Consider the following 22,122-nt stretch of genomic DNA (forward strand, 5'->3'; position numbering starts at 1 on the left):
TGGAAGCCTTGCCCTTGGCCCTGGGTAAGTCCCTTCCCATCTAGGCCTCAGTCTCCATCTGCATAGTGACAGGTTGGGCTGAGGCTTTCTGTGGCCCCAACTCCGACCTCTTTGTGTTACACCCCAGGAAGGGCCCTTCTCTGCCCTGACTACTGAGCTCTGCCCCTCTCACAGGGCCCACTGTGCCAGGAGCTAGAGGCTTCCAGGCAACAGGCCTGGCTGGGGAGAGCCCAAAAAGAGGACTTTGAGGAATTCCCCTGCCCAAGACCCTGCCTGGTTCCCCAAGATCCTAGCTAGGATCTTCTCAAATTCCAGCTTTCTCATCACCCAGAAGAGATCTTGCTGCCTCTTTGTGAACCCTGGTTACCAACTTCTCTGCTCCTTGTCCTAAACAAGCCTTGTGAGTTAAGGTCTAAACCTCCCTTATTTCTACAGGAGTCACAGACCTGGAATGACCCTGGCCTTGCTCCCCACCCAGACGTGCGTGAACTGTACTCATCTCCTTTCTTCTTCATCACCGACCACCCGCCCTAGGAGAATGAAGCCAGGAGCTCAGAGGGAGGCATGGCAATCACCCAGCATCTTCCCTTAGGGCGTTCTTTCTCCAGTGACATTTCTTTATATTTATTATTCCCTTCCTGGGGTGGGGATGGGGGTGGACCAGATCAGGTTACTCTTTAACACGGCCCAAGCACGTCCACGGCATCCTCCCTCCAACTCCCCTGTTGCATCCAAGACAGGGCTGGGGGCTGTCTCATGAGGCCTCGGGACAACCACAGAGAAGGAGACATCAGGGACTGGGACACAGAATCTCCAACAGCCATTCCTCGCTCCCAGCCTGCCTCTGGGTGAAATGAACTCACACATCCACTCACTCACTCATTCCTTCAACAATTAGTTGGGAGCACCTGTGCCAAGTCCTGCTCTAGATCCTGGGAAGAGTCAAGCCCCAGGTGCCCCTGCAGTAGAGAACTGACATTCCAGGGGCCTCCAGAGACCTTGGATGAACCGACAGGAGATGATTTCAGAGAGATGAGTCAAGAAGAAAACCCAGCAGGGCTGTGTGATGGCCAACTTGGGGCTGGGGTGGTGAGGGAGGGCGAGGGAAGGCCTCCAGGAGGAGGCGTCGGGTGTGCTGAGCCCACATAATAAGAAGGGGCCGGCCACAGAAGGATCCAGGGAAAGAGGCCTGTGGGACAGAGGGGCGGAGCTCATACTACCCTGACTTCAAAGCAGCTGCCTCTCCCCAGTCCCACTGCCCCGGGCCCTGCCTCAGGACCTGCCCCTTCTGGGAGTGGGCACAAGTGTAGACCCCCTTCCTGAACCCCCACTTGGGGCCCTTACCCACCAAGGTGCCCCTGCTGTGGTCTATCCAAGTACCCTACTGTTCCCCCACAGCGATGGGTGGATGGGCCCGTTCCTACCCAACTTTCACCCTCCAGCTCTGCTACCCTCTCCCCAACCAGACAGGCGGAGAGGGAGAAACTAGCTCTCACCTGTACAGTGTCCCCACATCCCCACACCTCCCACAGTCACCTCGGTCCATGATTGACAGACTGAGAGGCACTCACTAGAGGTGTCTGGGATCGGCTCCCAGCCCTGCGCTTCTCAAGGGCAGGGATCCCCTCTTTTGCCGCATCCTGAGACCTGAGCACAGGCCCAACAAAAGGGGAGTGAGAAAATGGATGAAAATTCTCTCCTGTTTCTGACTCCCTGGGGCCTGGCACTTAGTCGGTGCATGCCATGCATATCTGAAATGAATGCATATTCACGTCCAAACACATACGCGTAGGTACGTGTGTGCGTACACTTGTCCCCCACCACTACGGAAGCACGGGTTCTATAGGCATCCCATTTTTCAGACAACTAAGCCCAGCTCCTCCAAGAGCCAGAGCTTGATTTGTGTGTCAATAATCCTCTCTCGGAGGAGTGTCCCGCCCCCTGCTTTCATACACAGGCGGCCGAATGGGAGCTCAGCCTTCCTGGATGACTCAGCCACCAAGGGGAATGAATGTGCTGTGAGCGGAGAGCCAAGTTCTATGCCTGCTCTTCAGGTTTTCTGTCTTCTTTTTCCTCCTGGGCATCACTTCTGCTTGTGTCTTAACTTCCCTTTCCCCTCCTACCTGACCTCTCTTTTTCTGCTGCTTCTACCCCATTGGTCCTGATTCCCAGTGACCCAGAAGGTTAAAACTGTGTCTTAGTAAGAGTCCCTGGACCTGCATGGATGGCAGGGGCTGAACTCACATGGTGAAATTCTCCTCCAGGAAGCAGCGGTTACGCAGCAGGCCGGCCCAGAGCTGCACGCCTATGATGCCAAAGATGAAGAAGACAAAGAAGCAGAGCAGCAGGACATTCCCCAGCATGGGCAGCGTGTCCAGGAGCAGGTTCACCAGGATCCGCATACCTGGGAGGGGGAAAGGTGGAGGGATGGTCAGACAGGGAGCAGAGGTCCCAGAGAGGAGAGTGAGAGCAAGATTAGAGAAACAGGGACGGGGAGTGGGATGCATATTCAAGAGCTCCTTGCTGTTCCCATCCTGTTCAGTGGCTGCCAGATACACCCTCTCCTTTGTATCTGCCCCTCCACCCAAAAAGCCATGGAAATGGCTCAGGGCCCCGCTCCACTTACGCTAGATTGTGAATGAACAAGCAAGCACTTATGGAGCACCTTTTATGTACTAAGTGCTCTTCTGTGTACTTGCACAAATGTGATCTTCAGTCTTCATGACAACTCTGTGAGGTTGGTACTATCATTTCTATTTTATAGAGAAGGCAGCTGGAGACTCAAAGAACTGAAACTGCTTGCCCTAGGTCACACAGCTCAGAAGCAGCAGGGTCTAGATTTAGACCAGGTGTCTTGACACAAAATCTAGGTGTCTTTTCACAACCCCCTTGTCCCAGTGGCCTGGGACTGAGGCTGGTTCACCTTAGTATGCCCAGCACCTGCATAGAGTGGTCATAGTACGTGCCCAATGAATGTGTCCTGAATACCCTTTGTCTCTGGGGCAGTCACTGTTCCCCTTGACCATGTCAGGACACAGCAGTACCAGCCAGAATTACCACTCCCACTGCATGATAGAACCAGGCAGAGCCCCCAGAGTCACCTTCAGAAGAGCCAAGGGCCTGCTAATAGGCTCTACAGAGAAGGCCCATACAGGAGTCCATGGCTCCAAAGAAGGTGAAGAGTTGGTGGGGCACCTTTGAGTACACACCCTCCCCCTGAGATCCTGTAGAGTCCATACTGCCCACCTCTCTAGCTTCATACCTCTCTCAATTTACAGCCTATGCCTTGCAGTGCCAAATTATTTGAAGTTCCCTAAACATACCATAAGATTTCACACCTCCGTGCTTTTATCCTTGCTGTTCCCTCTTCCCAGAACACCCTTGCTCCTCTCTTCTGCCTGGCAAATCCCTATTCAGCCACCACGGCCCTGTGAATGCTCTTTCTGCGAAGGCTTCCAGACTCTTACATCATCACAGGTAGAGTTCATCCTTCTCTCTTCTTCTCTGGGCAATCTCAGCACCCCTGACCTAGCCTAGGCTGCCATGTACAGTTGTGCATGTTGTATACTGCACAACCTAGGAGGTTTCATCCATACCAATATCTCATCTTCTAGCCCTAATGTATAGTTGTCTGTCTACTTTCCTGTCTCTTCCACCAGGTTGTAAGGTTCTGGGGGCAGGACCCTTGTCTAAGTCACCTCAGTATTCCCAGAACCCAGCAGGTCCTGGCCCAGAAGACAGACTCACCTAACATTTGTTCAATGACTACTCATGAACGAATTATGTGATAAGTCATGGGGAGGGAGTGGAAGATTGAAAAGAGGAAGATGGAAGGATGGTGACAAGTAGAACCGTGGCCCTGTCCAGATGGTTTTATATGCCAGGGGTGAGCCTGAGGTGGTTATTAATGAGGATAATTATTTGGAATTTGCATCACAAACTCTGTGTGCAGTGATTTCCAATCAATAATTAATGCTCACCCCATCTTCCCTCTCCACAAAACTAGGTCAGCCTCCTCTCAGGAACGACAGTGGGGCTCGCCTGCAGGCGGCTTCATCCCACCGGGAGCAGGCCAGGGTGAGGGCTCAGTCCTCCACCACGCTACACCCCCAAGCCGGGGGGCAAGGCGTTTACAGCAGAGGGAGGGGAGAAAATAGAATGGGTGCCCAATAAATGGATGGGTAATCCATCCAAATGGATCCCCTGACTCAAGCAGGCCAACTGCAGGCCTTTCTAGTGCCCCACCATTCGTTCAATCGTTCGTTCATTCGTTCGTTCGTTCGTTCATGAAACACATAGTAAATGCCAGCTACATGCCAGGCATGGCATTGGGCACATGGGGAATCCAAAGACAAACAAGACCCAATTTTTTACCCTCCCCACCCCCATCCCCCCCTGCCCCCAGAGCTCACAGCCTGGCAGCAAGAGGACAGGGAATCAAGTGTTGAGCCAAAGGACCATGACTGGGGAGTGGGGCCGCTCCGGGCACATTTGCTGAGCTGGACTCCAGGATGTGAAGCCTTGGCCAGCAGAGGGACTGGCATGGGCAAAGGCACCATTCCTGAGGGCGGTTGCGGGGGGCTCCAAGGAGTGTGGGGCTCTGTGCTGGGTGTCTGGGCAAGGAGGTCTGCTGGCATATTTCTAAGCAGGCAGAGCCCTTGATCAGCTCTGAGCTTCAAAAAAGAATGGGCGAGCCCCGAGGCCAGGACAGGGGCAGGAGGCAAGCACAGAGGGCTGGTAGCAGCTGGAGAAGAGGCTGGATGAGAAGGGCCTGGAGAAGGCAGCTCCGCACAGTCCCTGCCTGGCTGCTTCACTCCCACTCCTGCTGTTCCCTCCGGCCGGCCTTTGTTGCTCAATTAATTACATCTCCCTTGTTCTCTGGGATATTGAAATTCCGAAAGGCTCCTGCAAACCTATCCGGCTGGCTTCCCTGAATGGCAGCCCCGTCCCTCCTCCCCTCCCGCCTCACTCTGCCCAGCTGGGCCCCAGTGCACTTCACAGCCCTCCCTGGGGCCCAGGGAGTCCCAGGGCCACAGAGCCCCAGCATAATTAGCTAATTAAGGACTTAGAACGACTTTATCCCTTCCTCGCCAGTGAAGAGGGGCCACAGGATTAGGGAGCCAGGGAGGACCTCAAGAGACCACGGCTAATCTTCCTTTTATGCCAACGGTCAAGTAATTAGCCAAGACAGGTTGGCCAGTTACACTGTACCCTCAGTGCCTCTGGAGCCTGGCACAGGAGGTGGAGGCAGGGAGAGAAAAGAGAAAAGCAGACAGAGGAGAAAGTGAAACTAGGAGTGACAGAAACAAAGAGGACAGAGAGAAAGAGCGGAGAGTCTGCCTGCAAGTCACCATCTGCCTCAAATCATCCTTTCTACTTCATCTCCTGCCACACCTTCCCCCAGCCAAACCCTCCTCCTCCAGGCAGTCCTCCCTGATTCTCACCCCCAGTTAGTCATGAAACCACCCTGTCTCTTGTTGCCCCAAGGCTCTCACTCACTCTCAGGATCAGGACGGGCTTACCCGGTTCTGTGTGTGTGTTTTTTTTGTTTTTTTTTTTTTGAGACGGAGTCTCGCTTTGTCGCCCAGACTGGTGTACAGTGGTGCGATCTTGGCTCATTGCAAGCTCCGCCTCCCGGGTTCACGCCATTCTCCTGCCTCAGCCTCTGAGTAGCTGGGACTACAGGCGCGCACCAGCATGCCCGGCTAATTTTTTGTATTTTTAGTGGAGACGGGGTTTCACCGTATTAGCCAGGATGGTCTCGATCCCCTGACCTCATGATCCGCCCACCTCGGCCTCCCAAAGTGCTGGGATTACAGGTGTGAGCCACCGCGCCTGGCCTGGTTCTGCGTTCTTAGTGCACCTTTTCAAGACTTCTGCCTGGAGCAAGAGCCAGATGGGCCATGATGGGAACAGGCTACAGGCAGCCCCATGAGTGTGATTGAGGGCCCTGGGTCCCCAGCTAAAAAGGGGAAGAGGACCCTGGAGTCCTCAGGACACCTGATGCAGCCCCCAGCCCAGTGAGCGCCCAGAGCACAGGCCCAGGACAGGACATCTGGGTCCCAGTCCCAGCAGGGTGGCCTTGAGGCAAAGCTTGCCTTCTCTGGGCCCCAGAGGCCTCATCTACAGAGCGGACAGTGGCTCCTGTCCAGCCAGCCCTTCAGGAATACCATGGGGCCAGGACACTGCTGATGGAAGATTCCCTGAAGTCAGAAGCCTCCAACAGCCCATGCGCCCCATGGGAAAGTGCAAATCCTTACCCCCACTTCCTGGCCCCTGCTCACAGACTCCTCCCGAGTCCGGCCCCACCTCCTTCCATCCTCCCTACCACACCTGAAGGTACCAGCCAGACAGGCAGCTCCCAGCATCCCCACTCCCCACCCTGGCACACACTCTGCCCCCGCCCACAACGCCTCCTCCACCCTGCCATAGGATCCGGGACCGCTGTGCTGCACCCAGCCAGACGGACCCACTTCCAGTCCTGGAAAGCCCACTTTTGGGGCTGCCTCCATGCCATTGCACATGCTTGGAGGGCCATCTCTCGCCTCCTTTTTGGGGATCTCAGCTGAGCAGTTACCTCATATGGTGCCCCTGCCATTAGTTGCCGCTGCCCACCCGCCCTCCATCATAGCCTGTGCCAGTTACCAGCTCTGCCTCCTCCTCCCCGCTGGAAATCAGGCACGCTCTGCACCCAAGGCCAAGGCGGCTGCTCTGTGTTCTCCCATCCAGACCAGGACCTGGCACAAAGCAGCCCCCTGAAGGCCGACAGCTTGAATGAGTAAAGGTGTGATGGGCGAGTGAATGGAGCCACTCAGCAAGAACTGAATGAGGGCTGGCTACGTGCCAGGCACTGTGCTAGGCTCATGGGGATACATGAGTTTAAAAAAAAAAACACAAAACAAAGTTCCCTGTCCTCATGAGGCTCACATCCCAGGTAGGGGAGGGAAAAACAGGCAATAAACCACATGGGTGACACATAAGGACAAGTCCTCATTCGTTGGATGAAAAGTGCTATGAAAACAAAAAGAAGGGGGAAAAGGTTGGGGGTTTGGCCTGGGGTCAGGTGAACATTAAATAGAGGGCCAGGAAAAGCAGGACGACGCTGAGCAGAGATGGGGAGGGGGTGGCAGAGTCAGCTGAGGGGTTGTCGCTGTCTGGGGGACAGCCCTCAAGTCGGAGGCAGCCTGGACAAAGGCCTGGAGGCAGGAGGCAGTCAAGCACAGCCACAGCCACAGCCACAGCAAGGAGACCATGCGGCTGCGGGGAAGCTGAGCAGGGATGAGACCGGGGAGGAGACAGGGCCAGGGGCCTGGAAGACTTGAGCTTCTCCAGAGGTATCAGGGGAGCCACCATAAGGGAATGAGCAGAAGGGAGACGTGATCTGGGGAAGGTGTAAGAGGATTGCCAGGCTGCTGGGCAGAGAATGGATCGCAGGGGACCAGGGCAGAGGTGGGAGAGCATCAACGGCACAGTCTGCAGGATCTCGTGCAGACGGCCCTGTGGACAGCGCCCCAAATGGCACACACATCTCTGAAAGGGGGACGGGCCTGTGGGCTCCACAGCTGTGTGGTCACTGCCTCCCAGGGGCCTCGCCTGGGACAGAAACGGGAGTGCTGAGGGTGGGGCCCAGGAGAGCTGTGGCTCCCTGCCCTGTGCCCTCACTGTTAGGATGGCCCAGGCCAGACACTGGGACCTCCCCACAACCCTCACAGCCTGATGATCGGGCCTTCCGTCCCCCTGCTCCTCTCCGTCCTGCCTGGCCCTGCCTGGCCGTCGTACGCTTGTCATTGTGATAAACCGGAAGGTGGGGGGTCTGAGCCCAGACAAGGATGGCAGTGGAATGGGGAACGTGGTGGGTTCTGGAGGCATTTTGGAGGCCAAGCCAAGGGATGGGATGTGGATGTAGGAGGAAGAGGGCAGTTGGGGACTCCAAGGTGTGGGGCCTGGAGCCACAGAGCAGCCCTCAGCGGGGGCGGGGCTCCATCTGGAGATGCGGAGCTTGGGGTGGCCGGAGTACATCCCCATGGAGTCGCTTTGCTAGCTCTTGGGGTCTGGAGTTCAGGGGAGAGGGGTCTGGCCCGGGAGCGGCACGTGGAGCACCAGGGTGAGGACAGTCTCCAGACAGCACTGAAAGCTGGGGGCTTGGTGGCAGCAGATGGCAGCGGGCCAGTGGATGGAACTGCTCACCCTTTTTGGGAGCCCCTAGACTAGAGCCTCTGCTTGAGAGAACCTGGGCAGCAGCCAGGCAGAGGTAGCCCCTTGGTGGCAGTGGGGACACCTGAGAGGAGGTGGCAGGAAGAACAGGAAGCACTTCCTGACAGGCATCACCCCTGGAGGTTTGGGGTGTTCTTGGCAGAGGGGAGCTGTCAGCCCAGATTGGTTCAGCCACTCTGCCAGGCCAGCTCCAGTAGAAATCGCCAGACGCGTGCCAGCCTCTGCCAGGGCACAGCCCGTGGCCCCGAAGAGTGGAGTAGGGGTGAGGGGAGCCAAGGCTGTGGCCTGGCCACTGGGGGCCACTCTCCCTGGACTGGCTGGGTCAGTAAAGGGGCTGGGCGGCTGGGAGAGGCCGTCTCTGCTCCTGCCATTGCCAGCGCCAACTAATCAGGGGCACAGTGGGTACCGGGAGGCCTGGCCAGGCAGCAGACGGCCAGGTTGCTGGGGTCACAGCTGCCGGCCCAAGGCCCAGCCAGGGAGGGGCCTGTGGGCTGGTGGAGGGCCTTGGTGCCCACCGCTGAGAAAGGAAACCAACCTCAGCCAACCAGCAGCACACTTCCCCAGTCCCAGGAGAGGCCTCGGGTCCCTCCCAGAGCTGGTAGTGCTCACACCCTTGGGGGCTGGCCCGGCTGTCTCACTGCAGGTCCCCCCACCCGCTGTGCCCCAAACCACTCCTAGGCATCCTTCAAATGTCCCGCCACCCCTTCCTCTGGGAAGCCTCCTCCTAGTCCAGGTAGGCGCCCTTTCCCATCGGTCCCTGCCCCCATCAGAGCAGGCATCCCACTGGCCTGCAGCTGTCAGCCTTTGGGGAAGGGGCTGTGCCTGATCCTGGCCCCACACCTGGCCAGGGTCTCTCCCAGAAAACCCCAGGTGGATTTTGCTTTGGATGAATGATGGAAGCAATCCACGAGTCAGTGAATCCACAGTGGCCAGTACTTTGGTCCGGTGTCCTGTCCAGGACACTCCCTCCCTCCAGATTTGTACAACAGAACGCAGAAAGCGACCTGAGATGGGGGAGAGGGAGAGGCTGCCTTCGCCCTGCCCCACCCCCAAGCACTTCTCCCTGCGCGGTCCAGGCTGCTCTTTCCTGTTGCCAAATCCAGCGCTTGCCAGATGCTCTGGCCAGATGTTCTCCCACCCACCCAGCCCCATCTCTCCTGGGAAGGGAGCACCCCTGGGGAAACTGGCCCCCCTCATTTCATCTCCCCATTTCTCTCCCTGCTTCCCTCTCTTCCTTCCCCATGGGGGCTGCCAGGCCTTTCTCCCTCAGGACAAAGTGGGAGCCCCTTGTGGGTGCCTAGAACAGACAGCCCTGAAGTCCAACATGCGACCTGGTGGGGACTGATAGCCCAGTAGCCTTCCTTCTGCTCTCCCCAAGCCCCGAGTAAACACGCGCTCCAAGTGAAAATGCCGACACTGCCACGCCAACTCTTTCAAGGTGCATCTCTCAGACCTGCCCAACAAATGCCCCCCAAGGCCCTTCCAAGAAGGAATCCTGAGGCCTTCCTCACCCCTCCTCAGCACGGTTGGCCTGACCATGACCCTGGTTGGGCAGGCACCTGGGCAGGAAAGGGCTGGGCCTGGGGCGCGAGGGCAGGGGCCCGCTGTGCACTAACCACAGTGCCATCCTGCCTCCTGCCCTGCCTCGTGGCCTCAGCCTGAAAGGGGCTCAGCACCACGAGACCTGTGTACCCCGACAGTGAAAGGCATGCAGAGGTCTGGAGCAGACCAGGCTGAGCAGGGAAATGGGAGGAGAGAGGGCCTCGAGGCATCACTGCAGCCCACGACGGGACCTCTCTCCTTTGACCCCGGAGGTGGGCAGGGACGTTTCCTGATGTCCCGCAGACAGTGGGGACGGGGGTGGGTGTCTGGCGCCTACACGCTAACAGAACAGAAAGGAGATACTGAAACACAGTGAAAAGCTGTAGGGTCAGGTTCAAACCCTAGCTCTGTCCCCAGCCAGCTGTGTGGTCTCGAGCAGACTAGTCAACCCCTCTGCCTGCTTCCCCATCTAGAAAGTGGGTGTCACAATGCCACTGACTTCCTAGGGCTGTAGTGAAGATGAAATGACACTGCCCATGTAAAGCACTGTGATGGGCTTGTCGCAAGCACTTGATACACTTTAGCCACTTATCGGGCGGATCTGGAGGTCCAGAGATCGAGACCATCCTGGCCAATATGGTGAAACCCCGTCTCTACCAAAAGTACAAAAATTAGCTGGGTGTGGTGGTGGGAGCCTGTAATCCCAGCTACTCAGGAGGCTGAGGCAGGAGAATCACTTGAACCCAGGAGGCGGAGGTTGCAGTGAACCTAGATCACACCACTGCACTCCAGCCTGCTGATAGAGCAAGACTTTGTCTCAAAAAAAAAAACTTTAGCCACTTATGATTATAATTAACTCCCTAGAAAATGTGACCAACCCTCTCCCTTTCCTGCCACGCAGTCCCCTGCCCACCCACAGGATGCCCAGCCCAGGATGACACCTCCATTCCACCTTTGCACATGCCAATCTGTCTGCCAGGCACACCCTCCCCAACCCTCAGCTGATGAGTGTCTTCCAAAACCAGACCCTGAGAAGACGGTCCTGCTGCCCTACGTCCACCCTCACTGCTCCCAGCACCTTATCTAGCAGCAGCACCTGCGGATTGCGTAGGCACACGAGGCTGTGCACGCAGCTCTCTACACCCACAGCGGCATTTCAGCCTTCCAAACCAGATGGACATCGGTATTATTAACTTCTCTTGAGAGCTGGGGAAATAGAGGCACAGAGAGGCACGTGGCTTACTCAAGGTCCCATAGCCAGTGGGTGGAGGCCCTAGGACCAGAACCTGGCCTGACAGCACAGAGCAAACCTCCAGCTGGTGGTGCAGCTGAGGGGACAGCAGCCTTCCCCACAGCACTGTCAGGGACTGTGAGTTCGGGCTCAGGGCTGCCCTGAGCTCCCCAGGGTCTGCCTCGCCCCTGCTCCACAGCCTGGGTCAGGGAAATATCACCTCTGCTGGCCAGGCCTTGGCAGTGACTGCCCTGGAGAAAACTCACTTACTGGAGAAAACAGCACTTTTCATATGCAAATGGCTCAGGCAGTGTGCTTAGGGAAGCAAGGCAGTGCCTTGAGAGATGTATAGGCTGAGGCGGCTGGGGCGGGGGGGCACATGTAGAGATGATTCAGCCCCATCTTGCCAAGGCCCAGAGAGAGGCGGTGATTTAGGAAAGGTCACAAGCAAGGAACCAGAACCCAGCCTCCCAACTCATAATTTGGCACTTCTTTCCTCCCTCCCCCAACCACCTCTCTGCTATCTTCCTCTCTTTATCCATCAGAGGCTGTGGCCTGAACAAGGACCTGCAGGGGTGGAGTGGAGAGACACGTATTTTATACGATTCTGTAAGCGGCACCATGATGTCCATGTCCCCCGCTCATCCTGGACAAAGTTGAGAGCCACACTTCTGATCCAGTTTCTCCTCCTGCTTTGTTTGTACAAGTAGGGAAACTGAGGCCCAGAGATGCCAAGGGACTTCTCAGGTCACACAGCAGGCAATATGGCAGAGCTAAGACCAGAACTTTTATTCCCTGACCCACACTTGCATCTTCCTGGCTGTTCGTGCTGGAGCTTTGCAAACTTCGCTGTATTTTTAAAACACAGGCAACCAGCCCACTCCTCACGGCTTTGTAATTAATAACCCATCACTCGACTGTGACCATCACCAGCCCTCTAGCTTGCCCTCTAGTGACGAGACTGAAAGCTACGGGCTACTGTTGAAAAGACTGTGTCCCAGCGGCATGACGGCTCATGCTTGTAATCCCAGCACTTTAGGAGGCCGAGACGGGTGGATCACAAGGTCAGGAGCTGGAGACCAGCCTGGCCAACACAGTGAAACCCTGTCCCTACTAAAAATACGAAAATAGCTGGGCGTGGTGGTAGGCACCTGTAATCCTGGCTACTCAGGAGACTGAAGCAGGAGAATCTCTTGAACCAGGAGGCGGAGGTTGCAGTGAGCCAAGATCGCACCACTGCACTCCAACCTGGGTGACAGAGCTAGATGCCATCTCAAAAAAAAAAGAGAAGTATGTATCCCAGGGCAGAAGCAGCTCAAACCATAAGTAGGAGGAATGTCAGCAGGAAAACCATATTCAAAAAAAAAGAAAATAAAAAAACAGGCGACCTATGAAATCTCTCTAGGAAGCACTTCTAAGAGCCCGATCCACCCCTTCTCCACCTCAGGTCACTCATTCCCTGGTGGCTCTAGGCAGAGGAGCCGGCACCTAAGGACAAAGCTGGGTGTCCTGTGAAATGAGGGTTAGACCAATGGACTTTCGGTCCCACGTGCTCCAACAGCCTGGGGCTCCTGTAGAATCAATCGCCTGTGAGGATGGCAGGGCCCTTCCAGGGGAACACCAGGTGCTGGAGGGCCATCGCTCCCAGTAACTCCCCAGTGCTGGTTCTGAGACACTTTTCAGGCTGTGGCTGAGAGGCGGAATCAGGCTCAGCAGCCGGAAGCAGACACTACCCCAACTCGGCGCTCCTTGCTGCCCAGCGGTGGCCACTAGCAGGAGGAGACCCTGAGGAAAGGCTCGGAGCCCACTCGGGGCTCCTTCTGTAATTGGAGCGCGCAGGGATGTTGGGCACAGGGTCGATCCCTGCCTTCCCCAGAGGCCGGGGCAGGCTGGTGCTGGGGACCGGGAGTGTCCTCCACCTCCGGGGAGCAGCTTAATGAACTCCCCACACAGCGGGAGAGGAACCAGGAGGCGTAAAGAGGACCTAGAGGGAGAGGCACAGGCGCCCACACACACGTGCAAGGCGCACACACGCTCTTCACACACATGCACCCTCACAGGCACACACATGCTCTCTACACACACGGACACACACACACTTCACACACATACACCCTCACAGGCGCGCGCACACACACACACTTCAGACACACACCCTCATAGGCACACACATGCTCTCTACACACACAGGCACACACACGCTCTTCATACACACACCCTCACAGAGACACACACTTCACACATATGCACTCTCACAAACACACCCTCGCAGGCACACACACCTTCACACACACCCTCACAGGCACACACAGGCACACACACGCTCTTCACACACGCTTTCACAGACACACACACATGCTGTCTACACACACGGGCACACACACTCTTCACACCCTCACAAATACACAGGCACACACACTTTTCACACACAAAAACACACCCTCACAGACACAATCTAACAGGCACCCACACACATTCACAGATATACACAGACACACACATCCTTCACACACACAGACACACACAGACACACCCTCGCAGGCACACATGCTCTTCACATGCACACACAATGCTCACAGGTATACACCTCCACAGGCACACACACTCTTCACACACACACCCTCTCGCATACCCTTTCACAGGCACACAGCACACACAATGACACACATGTGCACAGGCATGCACACATCCTGACAGGCATACCCCTTTATGGACACACACAAGCTCAGAGGCACATACACACTCTTGACATACACATCCTTTCATAGACATACACACCCTCACAGGCACACACACACACTTCACACACACACCCTCACAGGCACACACACACTCTTGACACATACCCTTTCATAGGCATACACACCCTTACAGGCACACACACACACTTCACACACACACCCTTACAGGCACACACACACACCTCTCACACACACCCTCACAGGCACACACACACACACACACTTCACACACACCTCACAGGCACACACACACACTTCACACACACATCCTCACAGGCACACACACACTCTTCACACACACACCCTCACAAGCACACACACACTCTTCACACACCCTCACAGGCACACACACACACACTTCACACACACACCCTCACAGGCGCACACACACACTTCACACACACATCCTCACAGGCACACACACACTCTTCACACACACACCCTCACAGGCACACACACACTCTTCACACACACACCCTCACAGGCACACACACACACTTCACACACACACCCTTACAGGCACACACACACACCTCTCACACACACCCTCACAGGCACACACACACACACTTCACACACACACCCTCACAGGCACACACACACACTTCACACACACCTCACAGGCACACACACACCCTCACAGGCACGCACACACACCTCACACACACACCCTCACAGGCGCACACACACACCTCACACACACACCCTCACAGGCGCACACACACACCTCACACACACACCCTCACAGGCGCGCACACACACTTTACACACATACCCTCACAGGCACACACACACATTTCACACACCCTCACAGGCACACACACATACTTCACACACACACCCTCACAGGCACACACACACACCTCACACACACACCCTCACAGGCGCACACACATACTTCACACACACACCCTCAAAGGCACACACACACACCTCACACACACACCCTCACAGGCACACACACACACACTTCACACACACACCCTCACAGGCACGCACACACACTTTACACACACACCCTCACAGGCACACACACACATTTCACACACCCTCACAGGCACACACACATACTTCACACACACACCCTCACAGGCACACACACACACCTCACACACACACCCTCACAGGCGTGCACACACACTTCACACACACACCCTCACAGGCACACACACATACTTCACACACACACCCTCACAGGCACACACACACACCTCACACACACACCCTCACAGGCACACACACACACTTTACACACACACCCTCACAGGCACACACACACATTTCACACACCCTCACAGGCACACACACACACTTCACACACACCCTCACAGGCACACACACACTTGACACACACACCCTCACAGGCGCACACACACACCTCACACACACACCCTCACAGGCACACACACACCTCACACACACACCCTCACAGGCACACACACACACACTTCACACACACACCCTCACAGGCACACACACACACTTCACACACACACCCTCACAGGCGCACACTCTCACATATACACACTCTCACATATACACACTCTCACGTGCCCATTCACGTGTGCAGGCCTTCACATTTGCTCACATGTGCACACACATCCTCAGATGCACACACTGTCAGATGCAAACACACTCTCCCATGTACTTACATGTGCCCACACACCTCAAAGGCACATACCTGTGCACACCCTTCCTTGCACACACACTCACTTGTGCACACTCATGTTCTCACACATGTTCTCTGGTGGACACACCCTCACACCCACACACACCCTCACACAGATGTAGAGAAGCCCACCTGGCGAGATCGAGGCCTCTGCCCCGTGTCCCATCCCATGCCCCTGAGCCCCCCTCCAGCCTCAGCGGTCCCAGCACAGTGTGCTGTCCCCTGCTGGGCAGACCCTAGACCTGACAGGAGGTTCAGATCAAGATCACGCACAAACATCCCTCGTGTGCGACCCCCTGCAACGTGCACACACCTCTGGAATGTGACTGTGCCTGTGGGCTCCATGACCTGGAGTGTGACCGTGGCCCCATGGCAGCTGCCTGCTGAGGGCATCCCCTGCCCTCCCCAGGACAGAAACAGGCAGCACTGTGGGTGGGACCCAGGAGCGACATGGCCCCCTGTGCTGCCCCCTGAAAGCCGAGGTCCCTCCCGCCCACCCAGCTGCCCACACCAGACACTCAAGGAGGACCTGGACTGGACCCAGCAGTACCTCTCCCATCCATTGGCTTCTCTGCCTCCTGCCTGCCCCTGCCCAGTACCGGCCATTCGCTCACACCTGTTCCAGGAGCAGTCCCTTGTCCAGCTCACCCCCACTGCCCGCCCCCCCGCACTCTGGCCAGGGGTGTTTCTAAAGCAACCACTTGCTAACCTCCTCCCACGCTCCCACTGCCTTCAGGCACATGGTCCATCCCCAGGCCCTGTCCTCTCCAGCCTCATGCCCTACCCCTTTGTCCACCCAGCCCGCAACCCGCAGCTCCTGCAGCTCCCTCCCCAAGCCCTTTGCACTCCCTGACCTCCCCCCAACTGCCACCCAGCCCTCCCCCTCCACCCACTCAATCCCCATCCTCCCCTGGGTCTCAGCTCAAACGTCCCCTTCTCCCGGAGGCGTCCCAACGCCCAGCCCCATTCTCCCTGCCTCCTCATGCCTGGCACAGGAGCATGTACAGCTCTGTGGTCCTGGCACAGCACACAGCTCAGTACACCTGCTGACTGTGTCCATTTCACACATCTCTTTGGAGTGCCTTCTGTTTGCCAGGCAGAGTTCTGGGTGCTGAGTGCACGGAGGCCACCTTTTGGCTCATTTCCCAGTAAAGGCAGGCGGGGCACGTGGGAGAAAATCACACACTGTTGGGGAAGGTGTGCTGGTTTGGTTTGGTCCTTCCTGAACTGCTGTTTGGTCACACTGAATTGCTGTGTGACCCTGGACTGGCCACGACCCTCTCTGGGCCTCAGTTTCCTCATTTGTTAAATGTGGGAAAGATGGTTTTGAACTCGGTGATCTTCAAGAAGCCCTCTGGGATTGGAGGAGACGAGAAAGACAGAGAGAAGCTGGCCCTAAAATGGCCTCTCTGCATGTCACCTCCCCGCCCCCAAGGGGGTCTCCCCAGGGCAGTGGGAAGGGGCCGGACTGGTAGAGCTGAACTGCCCCTCCCACTACCGCACAGCTTTGGTTCCCACTACTCACTTGCCCTACCTCGCCTCCCAACCCTTCCCAAGGACCCTCACAGTAGCACTCAAGACCCCGAGAGTTTCCTATCATATTGTGACCTTGAGACCCCAGCCCCCAGGGCCCCCTCTGTGCCCTACCCAATCCAAGCCAGTCCTTCTCAGAACAAAGCAGGATTGGGCCACCCTCCAGGCTCAGACAGCTCTGCCACCCTCCTGGTCACCTTGCTCCACAGATATCCTGAAGCATGTGGCCTCTCCTGCCCCGCCAGGCATGCCCAGACTGACCGATGCATTCTGCAAGCCCGGGGTCAGGCCAGCCCCACAGGGCGCTCAGGATGGATGGACCACAGAGGTTGGCTGGGTGGGGTGGATGACAGGGCCCCAAGGCCCCAGGGCTAGGAATTAGGGGAATGGGGATAGCACTGTCTGTGGACGAGGAGCAGGTGCCAGGAGACCTGTACTGTTTGGCCGATGGGGAAACAGAAGCTCAGGCAGGGAAGAGAAGCAAGGGGTCAGACAGAGCCAGGAAATAAGCTGGGCTGAGGACAGACAGAACTCTGTTCAGATTCCAGCCCTGCCGCTGAATTGCTGTTTGACTTTATGTGAGCCACTTTTTACTTCTCTGAGCCTCCCACAGGTTGTTGAGCCATCAGATGTCAAGTTCCTGGACCACAGGAAGTGGGTAGATGCCTATAAAAGCCCCATGCAGCCAGGCGTGGTGGCTCACGCCTGTAATCCCAGCACTTTGGGAAGCCGATGTGGGTGGATCACCTGAGGTTAGGAGTTCGAGACCAGCCTGACCAATATGGTGAAACCCCGTTTCTATTAAAAATACAAAAATTAGCTAGGCTTGGTGGCATGTGCCTGTAGTCCCAACTACTCGGGAGGGTGAGACAGGAGGAGAATTGCTTGAACCCGGGAGGCAGAGGTTGCAGTGAGCCGAGATCATGCCACTGCACTCCAGCCTGGGCGACAGAGCTAGACTCCGTCTCAAAAAAAAAAAAAAAAAAAATCCAAACCCGGGAAGGCAGGTAGGGCCCTCATCCTCTCCTTCCCCAATCTTCACCCCATCCCTAAAAGAGAGCAGTAAGGAGTCAGAAGACCTAACTGGCTCCAGCCTTTGCTACTCACTGGCAGTACATCCCTTGGCAGGTAACCTCTTGTCTCCAAGTCTTAGTTTTTTCATCTGTAAGATGGGAATAGCTCACCTCCCTCAGGGTGCCTATAAGGCTCAAAACAGGTCATGGACATGAAAACTCTGTAAGGCTGGGCAGATGTCAGGGCTTATGGTTGCAAGATAACCTCTCTTAATACTAGGTGGGTGGGTAAATGGATGGATGGACAGGTGGATGGGTGGATGAATGGATGGACAGGTGGATGTCTGGCTGACGGTACAGACGGATGAATGGACAGATGGAAAGATGGCTAGAAGGATGAACAGATGGATGGATGGATGGATGGATGGATGGACAGGTGGATGGGTGGACAGGTAGATGGATGGACAGGTGGGTGAATGGATGGATGAGTTGATGGATGGATGAGTGGGTGGATGGGTGGGTGGGTAGGTGGATGGATGGTTGGGTAGATGGATGGATGGGTGGATGGATGGACGGGTGGATGGGTGGACAGGTAGATGGATGGACAGGTGGGTGGGTGGACAGGTAGATGGATGGACAGGTGGATGGGTGGACAGGTAGATGGATGGACAGGTGGATGGGTGGACAGGTAGATGGATGGACAGGTGGGTGAATGGACGGATGAGTTGATGGATGGATGAGTGGGTGGATGGGTGGAAGGGTGGGTGGGTGGATGGATGGATGGGTAGATGGGTGGATGGATGGATGGGTAGATGGGTGGATGGATGGACGGGTGGATGGATGGACGGGTGGATGGGTGGACAGGTGGATGGGTGGACAGGTGGGTGGGTGGGTGGATGAGTAGATGGATGGGTGGGTGGGTGGGTGGATGGATGGATGGATGGATGGATGGATGGATATGTGGATGGGTGGACAGACAGATGGATGGACAGATGGGTGGGTAGACAGATGAGTGGGTGGGTGGATGGATGGATGGATGGATGGACAGGTGGATAGGTGGACGGGTGGATGGATGAACAAGTGACCAGGCATATGGGTGAGTAGGTACATGGATCTGTGGTGGGTGACAGAGCTCAAGTTCTAAGTCAGTCAGCACAAGTGAGGGAGTCAGGTTTCATTGCCCCAGTGAAATGCTCTATGATGTCCTCCTTCAAACTAAGCAGCTTCTTTTCCTATGGGTGCTCGCCTTGACATCCTGTGAAGACCACTGCCCCATAAACCCTTTGTTCCTGAAAAGCCAGACTCCCCAGCATGCTCTCCAGGCTCTCCTGGGACTCAGAGGCATCAGGGCCACCTGCCAGTATCTTCAGGCCCATGAGCTCCACGGGAGCAGGGCACATCTGTCCAGACACCGCAGGATCCCTGCGCCCACCCAGGCCCTGGTCAGTCTTCTCCTAGTGAATGAAGCAGGGTGGGGGATGGGCACTGGCTAGGCAGGCCAGGGATGGGTTGGCCAGGGATGGATCAGCCAGGAAGGTGTGGACAGGGTGGGGCTGACTCACTGGGCACGCGGTTGATGGCTTTGAGGGGCCTCAGGACGCGTACAGTGCGGATGGCCGACAGGTTGATGTTCTGAAGGTCCAGGGAGTACTCAACCATCCTGCAGAGAAAGGGGAAAGAGTGAGGGATGGTGCTGGAGGCCAGCTGGGGTCAGGGCCTGGGCCACAGCATTCTCCAGCCACCTGCACACAGCTGCCCGGACAGGGCAAGTAAAGACAGCGGTCGGATGTCCAGCTACATCCGGCCAACGTGTGGCCTGGGGTTGCTTCTGTGGCCCTTGTCTCCTCCTCTGTAAATGGCGCTGGTGACAGATGTGGGCAGGGGCTCAGGGTGTGAAGGGAGCACAGACGTTGGGCCCCAGCTGTGTGCCCAGCACTGTGCCAGGTGGCTCCTGCCCTTCAGGCCCATCCTCCTGGCCTGTGGCCCGTGTCAGCCCCTGTTTCCAGAGCAGCCTCTGAAAGCGGGAGGAGCATCTCCTGCACCAAACAGCTCCACGCCCCACAGTCCATGCTCAACCAGCCCTGCAGCTCTTTGGAGGCAGTTTGCCTCCTCCAGGAAGTCTTCCCAGATCTCCCACAAAAGGCAGATCTCTGAGGTCCCTTCATGGTGGAAGCACAGCAAACCTCAGTTGCGGGGCACTGGGAGATGGGTCCAGCCTGCATTCCCAGGATCACCCCCCTGCCCCCATCACCAGATCCTTCCCCCAGCACCTCCCACCCCAGGACTTCAGCGCTGCTGCCAGCTCCACCTGTCACCACCCATGTCACCACTGTCAGTAGGAAATGAAGGCTTTTCCTACACGCTGCACAAACCTGTCCGACTGTTGTGAAGCCGCCACCCCCTCCCGCTGCTTGAAGAGTCATTGAGTGAAAGCTCCGTTCCCTGAAATGCCACCATCATCCATCCCCCACCCGCTGGAGCGCAGGCTCAGGCTCCTGCATGCGCGCACACACACACACCTCCACACCTGTGTGCACACACGCACGGTCACACACCTGCATACGGAGTCACATACACGCACACAACCACACACCCAGTCACACACATACACACAGTCACACACACAACCACACACCCCCACACACAGTCACACACCTGCACACACGCACACACACGGTCACACACTTGCACACAGTTACACACACGCAGCCACACACCTGCACGGTCACACGCCTGCACACAGTCACACACATGCAACCACACACCCGCACAGTCACACACCTGCACAGAGTCATACATATGCACACAACCACACACCCACACACACATGCACACAATCACACACCCGCACACAGTCACACACGCACACAACCACACACCCACCCACACACACCTCCAGTCACACACGCATACAACCACACACCCACCTACACAGTCACACACGCACACAACCACACACCCATACACAGTCATACACCTCCACACACAGTCACACACATGCACACAACCACATACCCACACACACAGTCACGTACACAGCCACACACCCGCACACAGTCACGCACCTCCACAGTCACACACATGCACACAACCACACACTTGCACACACATACACACACTGGCACACAGACCCAGAGTCACACACTTGCACACAACCATACACCCACACAAACACAAACATACGCACACAACTGCACACCTGCAGACACACACACACTCCCTTCTTGGACATCCTCATATATGCACCCTCCTACTCAAACCCAAACGCAGATGAGGGGGAGTGACCCAAAAAAGTGACAGAGACCTAGAGCTGGAGACAGAGACCTAGAGCTGGAGACAGAGACCTTGGGGACCTGAGGGGGAGGGAGGAAGGAGAGAGGGGGAGCTGGCAGAGAGCAGGGAGAGAGGAGGGGGGCAGGGGAAGGAGCAGGAGGAGGGAACAGAGGGTTGGGGGAGGGGCGGGGAGAGGAGGGAGTGCGGGGGGAGGGGGCAGCAGCCAGGCAGAGAGGGTGAGGGCCAACGGTGACCTGGAAGGGGCAGCGAGGGAGCGGGACTGCATGAGGATTCTGCGCGTGGGTGAGCCCAACTGTCATTTTCACATTTTGTAGAAAGAGCTCTCCAGGCAGCCGGGAGACACGTGTGACAGAGGGGCTGCGGGGGTGGCACACACAGGCACATAAACAGGCGCTGGCACCCGCGGGGCCCAGGACTGCCGAGTCCCATCGCAGGCAGCCAGGACCAGCTCCAGCCAGCCCTCCCCACCATGCCCCACCCCCACACAGACGTGGCCCCTCTTCCTCCTGCCTTGGTTTTCCAGATCCTGTGGGGGGCGGGGTGGGGGGAAGTCAGTCCCTAGGGAGAGCTGGGAACGCCCTCAGGCTCAGTTCATGCTTTGCTGGATGAGCTGCAGGTGGGGGCTCCCAGCCCACACCAGACTGAACCCACCCATGTGCTGCCTTCCCAGGGCCCAGAGGGCACACCTGCCCAGCTCTGGCAGGCACTCTTCGAGGACTTGTTCCCATCCCCATGAAGCCTCGCCATGAAAATAAACAGATGCCTGCAAGATGGATGGGTAGACAGAAAAGCAAGGCTGTTTGAGGCCCTACTGGGTGCCAGGCACTGTTCTCTTTACCTGTGGGAACCCATTTCAATCTCCACTCATTTGAGCGCGGGCCCATT

At 56.7% G+C, this 22,122-nt stretch overlaps 1 protein-coding gene across 1 annotated transcript in view; it reads right to left on the reverse strand.

Moving 5' to 3' along the window:
* The window catches only part of CACNA1I (calcium voltage-gated channel subunit alpha1 I), a 135,105-nt gene that overhangs the window by 53,989 nt on the left and 58,994 nt on the right, over positions 1–22,122 (reverse strand). Inside the window, 2 exon segments of the mRNA XM_065522096.1 lie at positions 2,245–2,404; positions 19,506–19,603. Coding sequence (XP_065378168.1) covers positions 2,245–2,404; positions 19,506–19,603 — 258 coding nt within the window.

Source organism: Macaca fascicularis, chromosome 10 (genome assembly GCF_037993035.2).
Source record: "Macaca fascicularis isolate 582-1 chromosome 10, T2T-MFA8v1.1".
Taxonomy (NCBI): domain Eukaryota; kingdom Metazoa; phylum Chordata; class Mammalia; order Primates; family Cercopithecidae; genus Macaca; species Macaca fascicularis.